The sequence below is a fragment of the Euphorbia lathyris genome, chromosome 7 (genome assembly GCF_963576675.1).
Source record: "Euphorbia lathyris chromosome 7, ddEupLath1.1, whole genome shotgun sequence".
NCBI lineage: Eukaryota > Viridiplantae > Streptophyta > Magnoliopsida > Malpighiales > Euphorbiaceae > Euphorbia > Euphorbia lathyris.
The window spans coordinates 38,917,986-38,940,986 of record NC_088916.1 but is presented as its reverse complement, the minus strand read 5'-3'; the positions used below and the strand labels follow the sequence as shown (position 1 = coordinate 38,940,986).

At 37.3% G+C, this 23,001-nt stretch overlaps 1 protein-coding gene and 1 long non-coding RNA gene across 3 annotated transcripts; one reads left to right on the top strand and one right to left on the bottom strand.

The window, feature by feature from the left end:
• Positions 1-1,968: 1,968 nt before the first annotated feature.
• On the top strand, positions 1,969-6,329 carry LOC136235740 (geranylgeranyl transferase type-2 subunit alpha 1). The gene is made up of 8 exons (XM_066025712.1): positions 1,969-2,180; positions 2,264-2,426; positions 2,623-2,783; positions 2,884-2,988; positions 3,526-4,320; positions 4,414-4,588; positions 5,146-5,332; positions 5,611-6,329. The coding sequence occupies exons 1-8, from the start codon at positions 2,065-2,067 to the stop codon at positions 5,997-5,999; spliced, it is 2,091 nt and encodes a 696-aa protein (XP_065881784.1). The 5' UTR covers positions 1,969-2,064; the 3' UTR covers positions 6,000-6,329.
• Positions 6,330-19,608: 13,279 nt separating this feature from the next.
• On the bottom strand, positions 19,609-21,442 carry LOC136235148 (uncharacterized). 2 transcript variants are annotated; one of them, XR_010691680.1, is made up of 2 exons: positions 20,189-21,442; positions 19,609-20,030 (listed from the first exon to the last, which is right to left on the bottom strand). It is a non-coding gene; the product is annotated as an uncharacterized lncRNA (long non-coding RNA). The 2 variants fall into 2 exon arrangements; XR_010691681.1 differs by having other exon boundaries at positions 20,499-21,442.
• Positions 21,443-23,001: the final 1,559 nt, after the last annotated feature.

Below are 23,001 nucleotides of genomic sequence, written 5' to 3'. Positions count from 1 at the left end.
TTTAATCTTTTTAATTGTAATGAATTAGTTTTGTAATGTGTTTTATTATATATAACCAGATACTCACTTGAAGACTTAAGACGAAGATCTACAGTGTCTCACTGCGTAGCTCCTTTCACTTACCTCAACTTACAAGTTTCACATTACTGTTTGCGTGTACTGTATGATGAGATGGTGCGTATGCACGGATTGAGTGTTGATGCGTTAACGGATTGCAGATGTGTGTTGTCCATGACTCATGGTATTCCTTGTGCATGTGAAATTAGAAAACATCTTGATTCGAATACGCTAGTTAGTGTGGACCGCATCCATCCTTTTTGGAGAACCCTTACTTTTGATGGTTTGAGTGACATATCAGCTACTGCTCCCGTATATGATGATGGGTCTGAGGATCACCGGTTTTTTTCACTCTCTTGTGGAAAAGGTTGACAAATTAGATCCTGCAATGGTGCGTAACATATCTATCTACATCCATGATCAAATTAACCTAGACCAAGGCAGTTACAAAGAACCCGAGGTCAAAGATACAGTTAGGGGTAGACCAAAGGGGAATTCATCTACGAAGCGCAATCCGAGTGCATGGGAGTATAGTCAGGGTGCACATGGCTGTGCTCGGTCTTCTACTTCGAGGAGTAGTCATAGTCGAGGCCGAAGCTCATCGTCCTCTGTACATAACAATGAGATGCCGGGTATTTATTATTTTTGTAATAAATAAGTTCATGTTAAAGTAAATATTATCACTGACGAACTTCATATATTCATATTTGCAGCCGGATTTGATGCGGATATCAGCGGATACCAACATTTACATAGGGTTCAGGGACTCACCGTACCATATATTACTGGATACCTAGATGTTGTATCAGATGGTAACTGTGGATTTCGTGTTTTAGCCGACGCCATCACAAATAATCAAAAGGAGTGGAAGCTATTGAGAGTGCTTATAGAAAATGAGGTGTGGCCCCACCGTGATCTGTATGAGCCAGTATTCTGGAACCGAGTAGATGATGTCGTCACGCGTATTAGATGGGCAAGAGCGGGGTGTAGTCAATCCCACTAGATGGTGAGTCTGTATGATTTATATATGCTGCATCTATGTTGAATGCAGTGATATTCCTTTTTACTGCGCCACAGTTAGGATGTTGTACTATACTGCCGATGCGTTCGTACGATGGAAGACCACCGGAGCGAGAGATTGTCATTTGTCATTTGGGGAGTTATGAACACTATATACGTCTTTATTTAAGGCCTGGATTTCCAGTGCCTCCCATTCCCGGACAATGGCATAGATTTCGTGATCCGAGTGTTCGTCACTTGGACAATATTTATGCTGACAGGAGAGCAACTTGGATTAGATTACATTGATGTATATGCATTTATGTGTTTTGATTGAAAATATTTATTCATGAACTTATATTATTGTTACAGATTTTAATTAAAATTGTATAGTATTTAAGATTTTAATTAAAATTATATAGTATTTACAGGTATTTAAGGGTTTGAATTGACTAGATGGGCTATTTTTTTTTGCTCTCTCGACACGCGGGCGTGTTGCTATCACGCCACACCATCTATTTTTTTTTGCTCTCCCGACACGCGGGCGTGTTGCTATCACGTCCCACTTTGTGGTGTGGCGTGATAGCCACACGCCCGCGTGTCGAAAGAGCAAAAAAAATAGACCATTTCCCACTCCAACACCTAAAAAAGGCATTTTCGTTCTTTCAAGGGGCTAGAGGTGGGAAATGGTCGCTGGATATAACAACTTCCCTTATTATTTGGGGAGCAAACTTGCTCCAATAAACATTACTATAAAAATAAAAATCAATGAATTAAGTGTTAAATTGAATGGTAAAGTTGACAAAGAGATATTAATTCAATTCTGATTAATCTTAAGTTTAACAAATTTTTAAATATTAAAATTAATTGTATTTAATTTTTGTGTTTATAAGAACTAAATTAATAGTATCTCCTTCGGGCTATTTTGAAGCGCAGTCCGAAAACTGATTCTTCGGCCGTCACGCTACGCCAAAACTTGAGAAACCGTTGGCTTTACTGGGTAAGGAAATGCACGGTCGGCCTCGTAATTCTTCTAAACCAGTCGACGAAGCAGCTTCTGCTGCCAAAGCCGAGAAGCTTCGGCTTCTCCAATCTCAGTTCCTCTCCTATCACCACCAGAAAATGTATTTTCATTCCTTATCTTTCCTTCTTCTTTACTCAGTTGATCCATTCTTTTTTTTTTTATTATTGATGTTTCTTTATTCAGTTATACTAAGGAAGCTGTTGAGCTAAGCGCCAAGCTTGTTGAATTGAATCCAGAATGTTACACTGCTTGGAATTATAGAAAGTTCGCCGTTGAAAACAATCTCACTCAGGCTGGCTCCGATCCTAGCTCTGTAAAGTCGATTCTCGATGAAGAACTTCGAGTTGTGCGTTTCTCTTTACTATCTGTGTGGTTGCTGATTATATGATCAGCCTATTGTATGGTTAAATTAATTTTATTTCTTAATTGCTAAATTTTAGTTAGTTTAGATCCTGGAAGCAACAACCTACCATCATTTGTATATTTAAATGAATTATGCGGTTTTCTTAAAAATTCATAGGATGATGAGGTAAATGTTGCAGGTAGAGAGAGCTCTGCGGCAGAATTTCAAGTCGTATGGGGCATGGTATCATCGTAAATGGGTGCTAAGTAAAGGGCATTCCTCAATGGAGAAGGAGTTGAGGCTTTTGGAAGAGCTTCAGAGATCCGATTCTCGGAATTTTCATGCATGGAGTTACCGGAGGTGAAGACTTGGTTGCTAAGTGTTCTTATTTATCCTGTTCTTAGATAAGATATCTGCATTGTGCATTTCGGATTCTTATTATAACTGCTATATTCTCTAGATTCGTTGCAGCATTGATGAAAAGATCGGAGGAGGATGAGTTAAACTATACCACTAATATGATTGAGGCTACTATCAGTAACTACTCTGCATGGCACAATCGAAGGTTTGATTATTAGTTTTGTTTTTAAACTGAGAGAGTTTTTGAATCGCTTCAGCCGCTGAAACTAGAATTGAATACTGAATTGATGTAACCAGGATAGTTGCACCTTGTTTAATTCCAATCTAATTATACTGGTGGTATTAATAGTGACCTGGATTTTGGAGGCTTATGTTCATGGTGCTTGCTCATTTTGAAGGATGATTTTCCATAGATTTAATTGTGATATTGTCTATTCATCATGCTCTTATTATGTTCCTACCAATGTTGGGCTAATGAGAAATTTAAATTATGTTCCTACCAATGTTGGTTAATGAGAAATTTAAAATTTTTTGGAACTGTCCAAGCACGCAATAGATATATCGTTTTCAGTTGCATGTTCTCTATGTTAACTTAATATCCAATTTCAAAAAGAAATATTTTAATGACAAACCCAGAATGTTTAAGATTCAATTCTCATCATTTGTAACATGTGCTGATAATATGATGTCTATTTTGTTGGGAACCTGTATTAATTATGTTACCTTGATGAATATTGTGCAGTGTACTTCTATCTAATTTATTGAAGAAAAATGTTGAACGTTTTTCAAAAAAAGATGAGGTTTTAATGGCAGAGTTTGAATTGGTACGCCAGGCTCTTTTTACTGACCCAGATGATCGAAGTAGTTGGTTTTATCATCGTTGGCTTCTTCAGCATACTGTTAAGAATGACGCTCCTCTGCTTGTTTCTTCATGGCCTGCTCATGGTTCCGATATAATTCTATCAGGAGATAGGAGCCCAGAAAGTTGTGCTTTTCTTCGGTTGGATAAATTCCAATTTCCTTCAGGAAGATTTCCCCTCATTCTTTATTTCAGTCAGGCGGTTGAAGGTGTGAACTCATCCACAGTAGCAATAGCATCCAGATTTAACTCAAATGATACGCTTATATGGAATCCTCTTTCAACCAATAGCTCTAGAGCTGCTCAAGTTTGGGTTACATGGTTAAGTTTTCCTGATTCGGATCCTCATTCATTTGAAGAAAATCATATAAAGGTTACCGTGGGACACTGTCAAGGAATCATTTCTTCTAGTGGATTTCACTATAGCAATATTTCTGATTTTGTATTTAAAGTGTGTGTACAACCAGTCAAAACAGAATTTGTGGAAGGAGTAGTTATAGAGAAGATTTCATGGATAGATGAAAATTTTCTTCTTTGTGAGCCTCATTCTGTTGGATCAAATCTACTTGCTTTACTTGACCATTCAAGTGTGAAGGATGAACATGAGACTGTAGCTACTACATGGCAAGCTAACGTTATAGCAGAAGAGATACAAAACTTCCGTGAGCTGTCTGACTGGTAAGCCTGTTTTATCTAATGGGTAATTCCTAAATTTGTGAACCCTGTGTTATTATTAACCATGCATCTGTGTTTTTGCTTTTCTTTTTGCAGTAAACTCGGAAAGCTTACACTTGCTAGGCTGTTGACCGCACATGATGCATTATTTGGTTCTAGGAAATTTCCCAACTCTGAAGAAGTCCTTAGACTATATAAAGAGTTAATGAAGTTGGATCCATCACATTCTCAATATTATAAGGATGAATACAACTTGGTTTTATTGGAACAGGTGCTTTCTTTTTCTTTCAAGTTTCAAGTAAGAAGGATATTTCAAGTTTCAAGTAAGAAGGATAGATTTTTTAGCCTCATGTAATACATACCTATGAATGTTGGAATGCTAAAGACTAGTGAATTACATTTTCAGTTGCCTTGTCTACTTTGTTGCTGTTAAACTAATTGATACTTGATAAGAAAAACATCATACTAGTTAATGAACTTCAGTCTCATGTGTCATAGCAGACAAATTATTGCTTTTTTTTTTTGGTTACCCTGTCTCTTTAATTTCAGCTTGACCAACTCGCTATTACATCATGGGGAAACATCAAATTAATTAATAAATTTTGTTTTCATGTAATATGAGGAATCATCAGTGTCTCTTTAGAAAACTCTCAGCTTTTTGGCAAATAGAATTTGGTCGTTGCACATAATTGAGCTTGTCATCCCATGTATAATTTTGAATCAAAGAGTTTTGTTTAAGGTAAACAGGTATGAGTTTCAAGTCTTTTGCTTCGTTACTAAATTTTTATATTAGGTGAGTGGATTCTCATTTTCACTTTGATTATGCAGGTGATGTCCAGGAGGGAGTCTGTGCTGAGCCACTGCTTTCACTATAGTGATTTGACTTCACTGAGAAGGGGCTACCCGATATGTTTACGACTCCATAAATTATCATTGTCACGAGTAGGGTCTATTGACAAATTATTGTGGGTCCAAATGCTAGATCTGAGTCACAATGAACTCAAATCTATTGAAGGTAGTCTGTTTTCACAAGTTAGACAGGTCTTCAAGGAATTCCCTCTTTCTGAACTGCATATATTGTTCTGAAATCAAGTCTTTTTCTGTGGTTCTTAATTTTTTTGTTTACATATATGTTGCTATCAAATTTATGTATTTAAGTAACATGGTTTAATGAAGCATCAACAAAAAAGCTCTTTCTTTCATGATTCATTATAGTTCTTAATGAGTTCCCCTGTATTCTTGATTGGTAAATAAAAGATCTCTTACTTCTTTAGTAATGGATAATTTTTGCAGGATTGGAGGCTTTGCAGTTACTTTCTCATTTGAGTTTGAGTAAAAACAAACTCGCTAGTTTTTCTGCTTTGGAACCTTTGAAGCATTTGAAGTCATTGAAAGTGCTGGATATTTCACACAACGAGATAGGTGCACATGCTATTGACACAACAAGGTACCTTTGCTCTTCTCCTTTATCTCATTCAGTGGGAAGTGAATGGGGACAGGACAAAAATGGGATAGATGTTGTCAGTTTTACAAATTATTGGGAAGCCTTCTTTGTATTGAAAGGCTTGAACTTGACACAATTAGATGTGGCGGGGAATGCAATTTCTGATGAAAAATTCAACTTATTTCTCGCTAAGATTCTGCCTAAACTTAAGTGGGTTGATGGTGTACAATTGGACTGAATCTGATGTTTACATATATTTTACTTTTCCGTTCTCATTTGATGGGAAGTAAGGTATTGGATTCTGATGGAGAGATAATGATAGCAGATGGGGAGATTATGAAAGTTCTTTACGGTTTATACTATTAAGATACATCTCTTTCTTTTTATTTTCATTCGCTTCCCTCAAAACTGTAGTTGCTGATAATTGTTTGGCTGCTTTATTCGGCTGCATCATTGTCTTGCTTATCTTGATTGTTTTGTAAGAGGTTTACAATAGATTGTTTGGGAGGAAAAACTTCTGATTAAAAGCCTTGGAAATGTAGTCTAATTCCCATTGTTGTTATTCAAACATCAGAACTTAGAATTCCTTTTCCTGTTAAAGTGAAAAAGTTTCTATGTTCTTTGTTTCGACAGAGATCCTTTTCCTAAGCAAAGAGACTTTTCCCTTCTAGATGATAAAATTTTTTCATGTGTGGATGAACTGATGTGGTTGATTTTTCTTATTGAATAAAAATGCACTTGGTTTCTTCTGTCTGTCTACTCCCTTTAAAATCTGACATGTTTGATCTCACTTTTCTGAATATCTCTGCGGGTGCAGATCCCGACTTGAAGCTTAATGAAAGACAAAGAGGAACATAGATAAAGTACAAATATTTTGCTAATTCTGACAATGATTTTTGACTAAAAAATGAAGCTGTAGAGCTTCCAGAATTTGATGCAACCATCAACTACTGCTTAATATTTGCATGCCAGTTTCAACTGAGAATTAGATTCAAAACAACCCGAAAATCCCAGCAGATAAAAAGATAGATACACATGGGAGAAAAAAACTAGTCACTATCAGTGGTAGGAGGGATTCTGCCGCAAACAGTGGCGAAGGGTACAGAGGGGGGTCCGTTAAGCCCCCAGCCATCGGATTCACCTTGGGAGGATGGTTATAGGCAGCACGCTGCCTGGATAGAGAGTCTCGAGGTGCTGTGATTGCACCACGAAGTTAAGGCAACAGTAGAAGTTGAAAGAAGGTAAAACTGGACTAAATCCATGGGGAGTGTCCCGACCTGACAAGCGGATTATGTTGTGAAAGAATTCAGGGAATTGTCCTGTAAGAATGTTACAAAACAATAGCATGACACCATGAACATAGTTTCTGGTGGAGAACCAATATGGAAGATTCCCAAACAATTTATTATATTTGAAAAGACAGGAAAGTTACTCCCCATTATTGTTGAAGAAGCAGAAAAGGATTGAAAGTTATATATAGGGAAAGGCAGTAATAATAGCCATTACCTTATTTAGTTTTGGGGAATCCAACTAGAATTTTCAGTTTCCACTTCTGGGCTGGGTAAAAAGAGTAGGCGAGTCCATACTCACTCGCCTATTGTGAAAAAAATCTTGAACAGCAATACTTTGAAGAAAGTGAGAGACCCAGTCAGTAAAGTTCATCATCACGAAAGAGACCTTGCTTTTCCTGCATCAATATCAAAAGAACCATCAAAATTAAGCGATAATCATTAAAGATATTGAATTTTGCCACTTCCACAAATACCAACACAATAAAGGACCAAGCAAAATGTAGGGGATTAAATGAGAAGAGAGATTAATAGAATCCACTTATTGAATCATAATAGGAACTCTATTATTTAGACATATCAATTAAACTTGAAACAAACAAAATTACAGTAAAGAGTATGAATACAATAAAGTGAAAGTAAGTTGATGATGTGGAAACCACTTCTAATGGTAACAAACAGCAAACTATGTCTTATATCCTAACACCCGCTCCTCAAGTTGGTATTGTTATAACTAACAATCATAACCTGATCAAAGCATAATGCATCTCAAAACTGGATAAATTCTTGGTGAGCAAATAAGTTAATTGTTCTTGAGTTGCAACAATTGGTGTACCAATGAAACCTTGCAAAAGATGTTCATGGACCACATGATAATTATTGTCAATGTGTTTGACCTCCTCATGAAATAGAACTCTTAGATATTAATATTAATTGGAGCTTTAACTATCAATTTAAGTTTTTAGTTCAAGTAGTTTCATGACATGATATCAAAGTCTCTTTGACCAAATGATCCATGGTTTGAATCTCGGCTACCTGATTAAATTGCAGGACATGGTAATATGGGTTTATGTTGTGCAAGCTTCAAGCCCATTGGACATTTGCATGAGGGGGTGTCAGATATTATTATATTAGGCATTTAACTATCAATTTAAGTTTTTAGTTCAATTGGTTCCAAGACAATAAGGTTAATAGAAATAACTGATTGATTGTCACACTTAAGTGGAATAGGCAGATGGTATCCTAGTAACTGATCCACTTTAACTCACAAACAGTAGTAGCCATGGCATTTTATTCAGCTTCAGCATAAGATTTCTTTGATTTCTAGGAAATCAAACTCTTTTCAAACAAAATCCAATAGCCAATTATTATATTTCATGTGAGCTTGCACCTACTCCAGTCTGAACCATAGAAAGCAGTCAATAGGAATTATTATGAGCTGAGAAAAATAACCCAACTATTTTGTGCCTTTTAAGTACTTGAGAACATGCACAATAACATCCCAATGCATCTGAGTTGGTGCATTCATGAATTGACTCAATTGTTGAGTTATGAATGCAGGTCGAGTAAAGCCTAAATATAGAAGTCTGTCAATCATTCTTCTATATTTATCAACTTCAGGTAAAGATGGGTAAGTTAAATTAGGTTTGTCTAGATGAATACCATAAGCAAATGGACTAGACACTGGTGTTGCTTCACTTAACCATGCATCTTTTAGTAAATCAACTGCATTTGCTTTGAGATAGCATGAAACCAATTGGAGACCTTTGCAATTCAACTACAAGGAAGTACTTGGTATGTCCAAGATCTTTAATGGTGAAAATGATGTGAAGTTTATGTTTAACTTCTTCAATCTGAGTAACTAAAGAACTAGTGTCATCAATATAAATGACAATGGCAAGAAAATGTCCATCCATTTGTCTTCTAAACAAGCAGTAATCATGCATAGACTTAAGAAAGCCTAGTTGTTGCAAAGAATGTGTAAAAGCTTTATACCACTGGCGTCCAGCTTCAATCCTTACAAGGACTTGGAAAGCTTGCAGACTTGCCCTTTCTGCATTTTAAGATGGCATATATATGGTACCATATAAATGTCTACATTTACATAAGCATGTAGATAAGCATTATTAACATCTACTTGGTGAATTAGCTAGGCCTTGGCATGTGCAATTGCAATAAAATAACATGATTGTAACTGTTTTAGTTACTAGAGAAAAACTATCAGTATAATTTACAATATACTTCTGAACCACTAACCTCTCCTTGTACCTCTTAACATTGCCATCTTCATTACATTTAATTCTAAACAACCATTTCGAAGATATAGGTTTCTTTCCTGTTGGTAACTCAATAAGAACCCATGTTTCATTCTCCTCCAATGCATGAAGTTTAATCTGCATAGTAACTTGCCACTCAGGTTGCGATTGAGCTTTATTATAGCTATTTAATTCTTTAATATTAACAATATTTGCTAAATAGGAAGTTTGACATGGTGTGCACACTAGAGAGATGTCAACAAAATTCACTAAATAGGAACTTTGCTAAAAGCCAATTCCTGCAACTGATATCTGAACATGAAACCAATTGAGATCAAGTAATTTGCCAACTGATAAAGGATTGTACTAAAAAGCAGATTAATTGTTGTTCCCTTTTGCTCAAAACCATATATATGGCAAGTAAACCTTTCTAGAAAACAATTGGTATATATATATAGCTATGGAATCAACTATCCATAGAGCATCCACATACTTAACAGACTTAAGAAGAGGTAAAGGCATAAGAAGAAAGTATACCACTGGAATATCCTCTAGCAAACGCTATAAATTCAGTAGCTCCTGAATTGGCCATTGTTCATTCCCCTTTCACAATATACTTATGCACTATCCCCCGAACACCTTTCTCCAATATTTCACTAGAAAATGAGTCTGTAATTTTTCCAACACAAAAATCACAAGGCGAATCACATTCATAAACAACACAAATTGTATGTGGCTTCTTCTTGTTGTTATCCTTGAACCAATCCGGATAGCAACTATTTTAAAACACTCTTCCTTCACATGACCATTGCATTTGCAATGTACACAAATTTATCTTCCTTAACAAAAGCATATTTCTTCTTTTGGGTAGCAACTGCGTTAAGAGTATAATGAGACAAATCCATATATTGATCAACTGTGAGATCAGTCTTTTGCTTTTCGACTCGCAAAATCTTCGAGAATGCTTTATTAAGTGATGGGTATGGATCTAAAAATAAAATTTGATTTCTAACATGTTCATAATTATTTGTTAGACCAGCAAGCAATAACATCAACTGATCTTCGTCATAAAACTTCTGGAGAACAAATTTGGCTTCTCCATATGTTCACGAAGGCAATGGCTAACCGTAGCCATTTCATCCCATACTTTTCGCTAGTAAGATAAGAAGTAACAGAAAGGCTACCTTGAACAATTCAGCTCATTACTTGCTTGAAATGGAAAAAAAAAAGATTTTGTCATTCTCATAGTTGTTACACCCATACCAAACTGGTTATGTCAACCGAAACCGATTATATTTTCAAGCCGTAGGTGGTTCGGTTTTTTATCTTTAAAAATCGATTAGAACTGCTCGGGTAAACCGTGTACCAATTGACCCAATCCTAGTTGAGTGGTTCGGTCCGGCTAAATTTCACCCATATTTAGTTTAGAAAAAGTGTAAATTTTACACAACAATAGGATTTGAACCTTTAAACCTTGAATCTCTTGATTGTAAACAATAATACTTACCACACCACCACTCTTTTACTTATGATTATTGTTAACCATTTAAGAATATATCATAAAAAAATTACTTTATCTTTCCAAATATTAATAAAGTTTAATTAGTATTTGAACTTTAAATAAATACAAGTAAAATTTAAAAATCTAGCAAATTATATAATTTAAATTAAATTATAAAATACATATTATGTTATTTTATTATATAATATAAATAAATATAATAATTATTTAGTTTAAAAAGTATGCTTCCTTTTCAATTTTATATATATTAAATGTTAATAAATTTTTAATTTTTTTGGTAGGCAAAGGAAAGAACAAACAAAAATCAAAACATTAACCCGGGATTAGCCTGGGAAAGCTAACCCCAACCCGATCTTCAGAAAGTAAGGAATAAGGAAATCCGGAGGTGACGAGAAGGTAGTGACTCCTAGTATCCTCGCTTGTCCCTCAGAAACAAGGCGGCCAGCAACCCTGTTCTGCTCCCTAAAGATATGCTCAAAGTTAATGGAATCGAAGGAAGAGCATAACCTCTTGATCCATTTAACTAAATTTTGGTTGCCCAAACATAAGGCCTTATTTTCCGAGATGATTTTAACTGCTTCAAGGTTATCCGATTCCACCAGAAGATTCTTTAAACCCAGATTTTTAGCAAGCTTGGCCTAGAGAAAATTCCCCAGAGCTCAGCAGAGAAGGAAGAGCCAACTCCTAGGTTCTGAGCAAAGCCAGACACCCAACCACCTCGTATTACACTTATTAATTTAATATCTTAAAATATCATGAATTAATATTAAAAAAATATTATTATCAATATAACTTTTATAAATATTAGGGTAAATAATTTATTAGTCTCCACGCTTTTACGTAATACATTATTTAGTTCCCTATTTTCAAAAATACATTTTAAGGTCATTTTTTTTTATCAATAACTCTTTGGTTCTTTTGTCTATTTTTTTAGATTTTTAACCGAACATATCTTAACTTTCAGGACAACCATAGTACAATATAAAATGACCATATTACTCTGTTATTTTCTATCTATCTGTTTTATGCGAAATATAACGGTTAAAAAAAAAGACAAAATGACCAAAGGGTTAATAATGAGAAAGTATAGGGACCTTATAATGTGTTTTTTAAAATAAGGGACTAAACAATATGTTGGATAAAAAAATGACTAATAAATTATTTACCCCAAATATTGTTAAGATTGTACTACATCACAAGTTTAAATGTTAATAATAATATAATTTTTACATGATTTTTTGAACCACGATAGAACATCTAACCATTGGGTCTCTATTTTTTTTTCCAGTTCTTTGACATGTCAGGTTTTGACAACCATAGTCATTCTCACTAAAGCGTTGGTTAATGTCCTTCCATGAGGAGGGAGCTCATGTAACTCATGTTCCTTTGTCTTTCACACTATACTTCTGCATTTTTTTTTTTTGCACTATTCCTTGAACACCTTTCTCCAAAATTGCAGTAGAAAATGAGTCTGTAATTTTTCCAACACAAAAATCACAAGGCAAATCACATTCATAAACAATACAAATTGTCTGTGGCTTCTTCTTGTTGTTAACCTTGAACCAATCCGGATAGCCAACTATTTTAAAACACTCTTCCTTCACATGACCACTGCATTTGCAATGTACAGAAAATTTATCTTCCTTAACGAGAGCATATTTCTTCTTTTGGGTAGCAACTACGCTAATAGTAAAATGAGACAAATCCATATATTGATTCATTGTGAGATCCATCTTTTGCCTTTCACAATATACTTCTGTATTTTCTTTTGCACTATCCCCCGAGCACCTTTCTCCAACATTTCAGTAGAAAAAAAAAGTCTGTAATTTTTCCAATATGAAAATCACAAGGTGAATCACATTCATAAACTACACAAGTTGTCTGTGACTTCTTCTTCTTGTTAACCTTGAACCAATCCGGATAGTCAACTATTTTAAAACACTCTTCCTTCATATGATCACTGCATTGCAATGTAAACAAATTTATCTTCCTTGACGAGAGCATATTTCTTCTTTTGGGTATCAATTGCGTTAAGAGTAGAATGAGACAAATCCACATAATCAATTGTGAGATCAGTTTTTTGCTTTTCAACTCGCAAAATCTTTGAGGATGCTTAATTAAGTGACGTGTATGGATCTAACAATACAATTTGATTTCTAACATATTCATAATTAAAGTCTCTATCTTTTATCAATATCAACTCTTTGGTTATTTTGTCTATTTATTTTAGATTTTTAATCGAACATATCTTAACTTTCAAAACAAACATAGTACAATACAAAATGACCATGTTACTCTGTGATTTTCTGTCTATCCGTTCATACCAAATATAACGGTTAAAAATAAAAAAATAATAGACAGAATGACCAAATTATCAGAGACTAATCTTTCTTCCTAAACCTACCTTCCTCTCCCCATCTCACCGAAAACCCTAGCTTTCCAAAGCTGCCGTCGCCGCCGCCGTCAAACACAGCCCTCCTCCTCTACCTAAAATGACGAACACCACCGCGGCCTCCAACAATTCCGGCAACTCCAACACCAATACAAACACAACCGCGACCTCTCCCAACTCCGATCCTACTCCCACCACTCATCCATCCCTAACTGTTTCCAATATCTCCACCTTTATCAAAATCACCCTTGATATTGAAAAAGGCCATTACCCGACTAGGGCGGCTCTATTCAAACTCCATGCTACTGCCTATCAAGTTCTCGACCATATCCTTCCACCTCCAAATCCTTCCGCTACATCTCTCCAAAACACAAACCCTGCACTCTGGTCACATATTGACGTTGTTGTCCTCCAATGGATCTACATCACTATCTCCCTTGATTTACTACACACAATCATTGAAGCAGATTCGTCTGCAGCCGCAGCCTGGACCAAATTACAAGACATTTTTTCTGACAATAAGCACTCTCGTGCTTTGTTCCTTCAACAGGAATTCTCAAAAATCAAACTCGATGATTTCTCCGACATCTCATCATACTTTCAGCATCTCAAATCCCTCTCTGATCAACTCTCGAATGTTGACTGTCCTGTTACCAATGATCAGATGGTCCTGCAACTTATTTCTGGCTTAACTGACGCCTACGACACAGTTGGCACACAGATCCGACACAGAGATCCTCTTCCTCCTTTCCACAGAGCCCGTTCTATGTTGATCCTAGAGGAAACAGCAAAATCCAAAAAGAATAGCCCCTCCACTGACTCTGTCGCGCTATCGGCATCCTCCGATGTCGCTGAATAGCCGTCGCACCACTCCCATCCGCCAGCGCATAATCGCGCGCCACAGCCCTATCGCGGTGGGCGATACGGCGACCGTCACAATCGCGGAAGAGGGGGCCGCTACCACAACACAAACCCGACCGGCTCCTCTTACCGTCAGCCGTTCAACCAGCCTTGGGCTCCTTACTATCCCTGGGCGACGCAGCAGCCATGGGCAGCTCCACCGTGCCCCTTCCCGACGGCACCTTGGCCAACTCAGTCACCTTCCGGTCGTCCACAGTCGCACCTCGGCATCCTCGGCCCGCGCCCTAACATGCCACAGGCTCATCTGAACATGGCGCACCCAAGCTATGCCCCTACAGACATTGAACAGGCCATGCACACCATGACCATCACACCACCGGATCAATGGCACATGGACACAGGAGCCACGTCCTATATGACTGCAAACAAAGGTACACTCAAGTCTTAATTTCATTCGAGCCTCAATAATAATATTATTGTCGGTAATGGTAATTGTGTGCCTATTTGTGGATCCGGTAATGCATCTTTAGCCACCAAACATTATCCCCTTAAATTGAATAATGTCTTGCATGCACCTCAATTGATCAAAAATCTAATTTATGTCCGTCAATTTACTACTGATAATCAAGTGTCTGTGAATTTTGATCCTTTCGGTTTTTCTGTGAAGGATTTACGGACGGGGACTCCTATCATAAGATGTAATAGTACCGGGGATCTCTATCCAGTTGTGTCTAGCAGTCTCCTATCACTTTCTCCTCCTTCCGCTCTCACTGCATTATCTTCCGATGTCTGGCATCATCGCTTGGGACATCCCGGACCTCCAATTTTAGACGCTCTTTTGAATAAAAATTTAATTTCGTGTAATAGGATTAGGAATGCTTCTGTTTGTTCGTCTTGTGTTACTGGAAAACAAGTTCAATTACCGTTTCAATCATCTTTTAATTCTGCTTCTATGCCTTTTGACTTAATTCATAGTGATATATGGACATCTCCTACTCTGAGTTCCAGTGGTCACCGTTATTATGTTCTATTTCTCGACAATTACTCTAATTTTTTGTGGACTTTTCCTCTAGCCAAGAAATCCCAAGTCTATTCTGTATTTCTGATTTTTCGCACTTTCGTTCGAACTCAGTTTGAACGTGACATTAAATGCTTTCAATGTGATAATGGCGGTGAATTCAATAATAATTCTTTCCGTCAATTTTGCGTTACTAATGGAATGGAATTCCGTTTTTCGTGTCCATACACTTCCTCTCAAAATGGAAAATCTGAACGCACCATTCGAACCATTAATAATGTCATTCGAACCATCGTAAATCATGCCTCCGTTCCATTTAATTTTTGGCACCACGCCATTGCACTCGCCACGTACTTACTCAATATATACCCTCACAAAATATTGGGTTACAATTCACCAACTACAGTACTCTATCAAAGGGAACCCACTTACTCTCACTTACGTATTTTTGGGTGTTTATGTTTTCCTTTGATTCCGTCTTCCTCTCGTCACAAGTTAGAAGCTCGCTCCCGTCCTTGTGTCTTCCTAGGTTACCCATCCAATCATCGCGGGTACAAATGCTATGATTTATCCCAAAACCGAATTATCATCTCTCGTCATGTCGTCTTTAACGAATCTGTTTTTCCCTTTGCTGTCAAAAGCGCAAATTCTACCTCTACTCCTAACGTCGACACTGAAATCGGTGGATTATCACCTCCTGTTCCTTTCGAACCAAACTCTACGTCGTCCAGTCCTCCCACCTTGTCGTCATCGAGTCTGGTCCCGTCCGCGTCCTCCGAAACAGGCTTCTCGTCGCCTGCGTTTGTCACTCCACTTGTGTTTGTATCTCCTTCGCGTCTTGTCTCGTCGGCATCCGCGTCGTCGTCCCCTGCGTCCATTGCGTCCCCTGGCTCCTCGTCGCGTCTGTCCCCTAATTCGTCCCCAACACGACCATTGAGTTCTGAAAATAATTCCTCAAATAGAACAGCGACCGCTGTTCCACAGCAATCAGCCACCAATCTTTCCGATCCCGATCCAAACGTACACCGCATGACCACACGAGCACAACACGGGATTTACAAACCCCGTCGCCTGCTCAATTTACACACTTCCACATCACATAACATTTCCCCTTTACCCAAAACACCAGCCCTTGCATTATGTGATCCCAATTGGACACAAGCCATGACTGATGAGTTTGAGGCTCTTATTGAAAATAAGACGTGGGTACTTTTACCCCGTCCTAAAAATGCTAATGTTATTCGTAGTTGGTGGATTTTCAGGCACAAAACGAAATCGGACGGATCATTTGAAAGATACAAGGCCAGACTAGTTGGAAACGGGTCAGGACAATTGGCCGGTGTCGACTGTGGTGACACATTCAGTCCTGTGGTCAAACCAGTGACTATTCGGGCAGTTCTCAATATTGCAATTTCCAAAAATTGGAATCTTCGTCAGTTGGATGTCAAGAATGCTTTCCTTCATGGGGATCTTCATGAAACAGTCTACATGCATCAACCATTGGGTTTCCGTAATGCAAAATTTCCAGATCATGTGTGCATGCTTCAGAAATCACTCTATGGGCTAAAACAGGCTCCACGAGCCTGGTATCAGCGGTTTGCCGCATATGTTACTAAAGTGGGATTTACCAACAGTGTATCAGACAGCTCTCTCTTTATTTATCACCAAGGCACAAACACGGCCTATATCCTCTTGTATGTCGATGACATTGTTTTAGTCACTTCGTCTGACAGTCTTCAGCAGTCCATCATCTCCAAACTCAGCTCAGAATTTGCAATGAAAGACTTGGGTCCGTTACATTACTTCTTGGGAATTTCTGTCACCCAATCACATGGTTCCCTATTCTTATCACAGCGAAAATATGCATCTGAAATTATTGAGAAAGCAGGTCTTGGATCCTGCAATGCAGCGGCTACCCCTGTCGACACTAAACAGAAGCTCAGTATATCCTCAGGATCAGCTTATCACAATCCCACTGAATACAGAAAATTGGTCGGTGCTCTTCAGTATCTGACACTCACCCGACCTGACATATCATATGCCGTTCAGCAAGTTTGTCTGTTTATGCATGATCCAAAAACCACACACATGGCTGCCCTCAAGAGAATTCTTCGGTATGTTCACGGCACACTTGACCTTGGTCTCAGCTTCATTGCTTCATCTCTCACCCAATTAATCTCCTACACAGACGCAGATTGGGCAGGCTGCCCCGATACACGTCGTTCCACTTCAGGGTACTGTGTTTTTCTTGGGGATAACCTCATTTCTTGGTCCGCGAAGAGGCAGCCCACGTTATCCCGTTCCAGCGTTGAAGCCGAGTATCGCGGGGTGGCAAACGTTGTGTCAGAAACGTGTTGGATTCGAAATCTTCTTCTTGAACTTGGCTGCCCGGTCCGAAAATCCACTATTGTTTATTGTGATAATGTCAGCGTCGTCTACTTAGCCGGCAATCCGGTTCAGCACCACCGCACCAAACATGTAGAAATGGATATTCATTTCGTTCGCGAAAGAGTAGCCAAAGGGGAAGTTCGAGTTCTACATGTTCCCTCTAGATATCAAATTGCTGACATTTTCACCAAAGGTCTACCTTCCCCACTCTTCGAAGACTTCCGTAATAGTCTCAACGTTCGGCCTCCGAACGTATCAACTACGGGGGAGTATTAGAGATTATATTGTTTATATATTGTTTATTGATAGAATTTATCTCAACCATACAGTTAGCTAGTATTAGTTATTCACTACAACAAGGATTGTACTATGTATATATACTCAGTTATAATTCAATAACAAGACTCAGTGATTCAAACTGTTACATGGTATCAAAGCCTCTAGGACCAAACGGTCGAGGGTTCGAATCCTGGCAACCTCATATTTGTGAAATTAAAAGATTAATAATGATAAAGTGCAAGAACCTTATAACGTGTTTTTCAAAATAAGAGACTAAACAATATGTTGGGTTAAAAAAATAGAACTAATAAATTATTTACCCTAAATATGATTAAGATTGTACTACATTATAAATTTAAATGTTAATAAAAAAATATAAATTTCACATGATTTTTTAAATAAATGTTAATAAGAAAATATTCACATGATTTTTTAAACCACGATTGAACTGCAATTGAACCACAATTGAACCTTTAACCATTGGGCCTCTAATTTTTCCGGATTTTGACAACCATAGTCATTCTCACCAAAGGGTTGGTTAATGTCCTTCCATAAGGAGGGAGGGAGCTCATGTAGCATAGAAAAAGGCTTCAGGAAATTGTTAGAAATGTTGTTAATAATCCAGGAATAAAGTAAACTATCAACCTCGTCCCACCAAGTATACTCTGGTGAAGTTTTTGCCCGCCAGAGAATGAAATCAAGCTTACGGTTAGTCCAGAGATGTAGTTTGTGCTGGTACAAGAACTAAACTCAGATTCTCTGTTTGTTAAGTAGATCCAAAAGGATCGAGTTATGACATATCTGGTGTAAGCTTCTCAGCAGAATTCGATTGTGATTCAGATAAATCTGATTCTACAGAATCATCGAATTCTTCATCCTGTGATTGATCTCAGGTAGGATGCTTTCACCATTAGAAAAGCAAGGCGATCTTAGCCATACCATATCCATATCGGGATTGAAGGAGAAGAGAGATGATTTGAATCCATTTATTGAATTATATACAATTTCAGGCTGCTGGTGCCGTTCAACGTTTGAGAGAATGAAATGCCTCTGTTCAAACACGACCAGCCAAAAACACAGATTCTACTGAGGGACAACGCTGCACATTACCCAGGCCACTAACCAAAAGATAAGCAGACTTAGATCCAGAGCAGCTAATGAGTGTCAATTTGAGTACACTACACATAACTTTAATCTTCCACTCATTACTCAACAAACCATCTAGAAGATGCCATTTCCAATGACCACATTCACCAACATAAAAAGAAACCGGTTTATCCCAAACATCAATCAGAGAAGAGAAGGGAAGGGAAAACAAAGCCATTTATCAATTCAAAAAACAGCCATTGCTAGCATTTATTTTTAGTCCCTTTGCATAACAGCTTGAATACTTTTCTATACTCTTCCAATTAGCTTCTAAAGCCTTCACCAAAAGTGTCAGGCTCAGTAATTAATCTCCAAACAGTAGAGATTTATTATTGTCGATAACCTTCCTACCTCCCAACCAACTACTTCGGTCCACAAAGATTGTCCCAAGCAACAGTATCATTGCTATGCTATTTAACAGCCCAGTAGGAAGAAGACATTATACTACCAAAAAGAGAATAGAAAGGTAAAGGTATAAGCGTTCTAATTTTTAGCAATACTGCAACATTTGAATTTGTTACATGCATATTTAAACGGAATTGTTTCTTACTAACTGATCAAGTGCCAATATTGTTTTAGAGCCGAAGCCTTGTTAATTACTATCTTATGCCCAGCAATGGAATAGCCGGCCAGCAAACTTCCGACAGTATAAAGATGCAGAATGCCAAATACTAATAAAAAAATGTAAAACATAGTCTGAGTTGCTGTGGGCCTGTGGCAAAAGCCATACTTTTTCATGAGTTGAAAAAAATACAATCAGAAATCCTGATACTATAAACAGCTCAAGGTCAGAATATACATCTAAAGAGGTAAAAGAAAAAGTAGTTAAACTTTCTCACTTGAGCATATGACAGAAACAAATATGCTGTGAGAAGTAAAATATCACCACGAGCTGAACTAACCACAACAATAGTAGTACTCCATCATTATCTTGAAATGAGGAAGTGTTGTGACATCTTAACAAACCATAATTTAACAGAGTAAGAACAACATGAGAAATAGTGATAAAATCAGATCAGATCATACCAATCCAATCATCCAACAAGCAGACAGCTGGGTACACTTTGAGGAGCTTTCTCTTAGAGACAATCCTGCAATGTTCTCAACTTGCGTTGCCAACTGAAATCAATAGGCTCTCAAATCGATTAGTTAGACTCAACTCACCCAAACAAGAAAAATAAACAAAATTAATGGAAGCAAAATTAGAAGTCATCTCCTCATAGAAAAGCATGGTATATAATCAGATAATCTGCAGTATGAGAAATAAACATAATGACCTCTAATTCAGACTTTCAAGCATCATCATGTTATTAATGTCGACACTGTAAATGCTTCCATTTTCCGGAGGGAAGTTCTTTCTGCCAAAAACATTTATGAAATTATGATAACAAAACATGAGATATATCAGAATGTTTGATCCTAACCCCATACTGAATTGATTGATATTTGAAATTTGGGAGAAAAGTTGTTAAACATCAAGACATATCTAGAGGGAAACAATCAAACAAAAGAAGGTTGATTTCTCATTCTATTTTCATCCGAAATTTCACCAATAAAATTAAAATTTGTTATAAGCATAGGTACAACCTAGTCAGACGGGGTCGTCTTGAGGCGATCCAAGGCCTCTTGAACGGAGGGAAATTGAGGCTGCAACTTGAGGGCAGAATCATATGCATTTATAGCTTCTTGTTTCATCTTCTTGGCCTCATAACACTCTCCTAATAACCTAAACGCATTTGCATTCTCCTGGTTAGGGTTCAGAGCCAGAGTCAAATCATGAATCGCGGAGTCAAGTCGGTTAGGCTGATTCGTGGCCAGGAGCAACTCCGCTCTCTTAAAGAGCGCGTCTCCTTTCTCGTGATGAGTCAAAGAATTGACGGCGAGCGGGGAAAGAGCGACGTTGAGGGAGTCGAGAGCGGAGGTTTTGAAACCTTGAAGATCGAGAGCGAGGGCTTTAAGAATATGAGCGGCGGCGTCTTTGGGATCGAGTTGGATAGATTTGGTGGCTTCGTCTTCAGCTTGTTTGGCTAAGGAGATGGCATGAGAGCGAGGGATAGAAGGAGATCTGGCTCGAGCAAGGATCTGAGCGCCGAGGACGAAGTGGCGCTTAGCTTGAGCTCCGGCACGGCCGCGGTAGTCGCGTAGCTTGGCTAGAGTTTTTTGGGGGATATTATGCATGGCTAGATACATGAGCACCGAGAGCAGGATGAGGCCTGCCTGTAGAAGAATATCGTTGATCATCTTTTGTTGCTGAATTTTGAGAGAGAAAGTTGGATTTTATGCCTGTATTGCATTCATTTGTAGTGCAGTTGCAGTTGCTTGTGGGACCAGATTGATACATACTGTACAGCCGCCCTCTTTGACAGAATAGCACAATCCAATTACTTCTTCTTCTAGTTGAATTTGGATAAACATATGCTTGAGTATGGTTAATTGAATTCAACCCAAAATCAGGCATTAAATATTATATGGGTTTTGTTGTCTTATTTCATGTATCATCCAAATCAAACTTATTCTCATCCTAGTCCACTTTGTATTCTTTAGGATTCTATTACAATTGTATCTGTGTAACTTCATTTTAAGTTCAATTAATCTCTAATAAGAGACAACTTTTACATATTTCTATACAGTTAAAACATAGTCTACGATTATACTACTCTAATCGAACATGGAATTAGGAGCCCAAATGACCTCCTCTTGGCGGACCAAAATTGATGTTGAATCCTTAATATCCTATACCCTTCAATCAGTTGAAACAAATTTATGTCCTTCTTCTCCTCAGACTCATAATTATCCCCACACTGTCCCCGTCGAACCACCCACGATAACCGATTCATACATGTTCAGCGTTTGGAACAACAGTTCCATTAGGAATCCCTTCTTAGCCCCCAACCAGGGGCCGGCCCTAATATTAGTCTATATAGAAACTATGTAGTAATATTTTATTATTTAAAGGTAGATTGGATGGTTAAAACACTTACTTTTTTTAAAAGGTCTTAGGTTCAATTCCCTTCAACCTTAATTTATTTTAGAAAATGTTTGTTTATTTAAATTTTATTTTTCAATAATTATAAAACTATGTTACCATTATTAATTACTTTATTTATTTTCATAACACTTTTGAACTCATTTTTATTATGTCTTTTCCATTAAAAAAAATTAATTTCTTATTTTTGAGACTCAAACAACTTAATTTCTAAATTAAATTTTAAAACTAAACATAAAAATATGTAAAAATGTTATAATTTTTTTAGAAACTAGTATTGAACTAATAAAGAAAATTAAATATATCTCATTACGTATTAGGTTTGTCCAAACTTCAAAATTTCAATATTTTGAACCTATTAGGTACTCCATAAATCCATATTTCTAATTTTTTAGGCACCCTAGGCATCTTTAAATCCAAATTTCCATTTTTTTTTGGCCTGTTAGGCCTTTATAAATCCAAATTATTATTTTTTTGGTCTGGTAGGTCATCTGAAATCAATTTTTTTTAAAATTTTTTTACATGTTCAGTCCTCCCTAAATCCAATTTTTTTTTACATGTTAGGACTATAAACGAAATCTAGCTTAATTTTGAAAAATTGTACATTAATATTTAAAAGTGGTTCTTGACAATTCAAATTATAACACTCATATATACAAAAAAAAATTAAACAAGTTCGATTTAGCAAAAAAAAAAAAAAATCCCGAACGCATGTGTAAAATCCCCCCCCCCAACCGAGTAATATTGCATTCGCCACTGCCCTCAACCCACTGCAACTGCTAATCCAAATCTGAATTATTTGGGTCCCGAACCTCTCTCTACGTCCTTCTCTGTTTGAAACAGTCCGACCCCAACCGACACAATGCATACCCTAAGCCCTCATCGCTTTCGCCCTTCTCTATAATCACCAAACACTTTACACTAACTCTTTTTTTTTGTAGGAAAAAAGTTTAGATAAGGGTAGGTCTACCCACTCCCAAGGTCAGGGCAAACCACAGACATCGATGAGGATTTATAGTGGAATTTACAGATCACCTACCAATGACTTTACACTAACTCTATTCCTTCAACCTTTTCACTACCTCAAACAACAACTCATGTTTC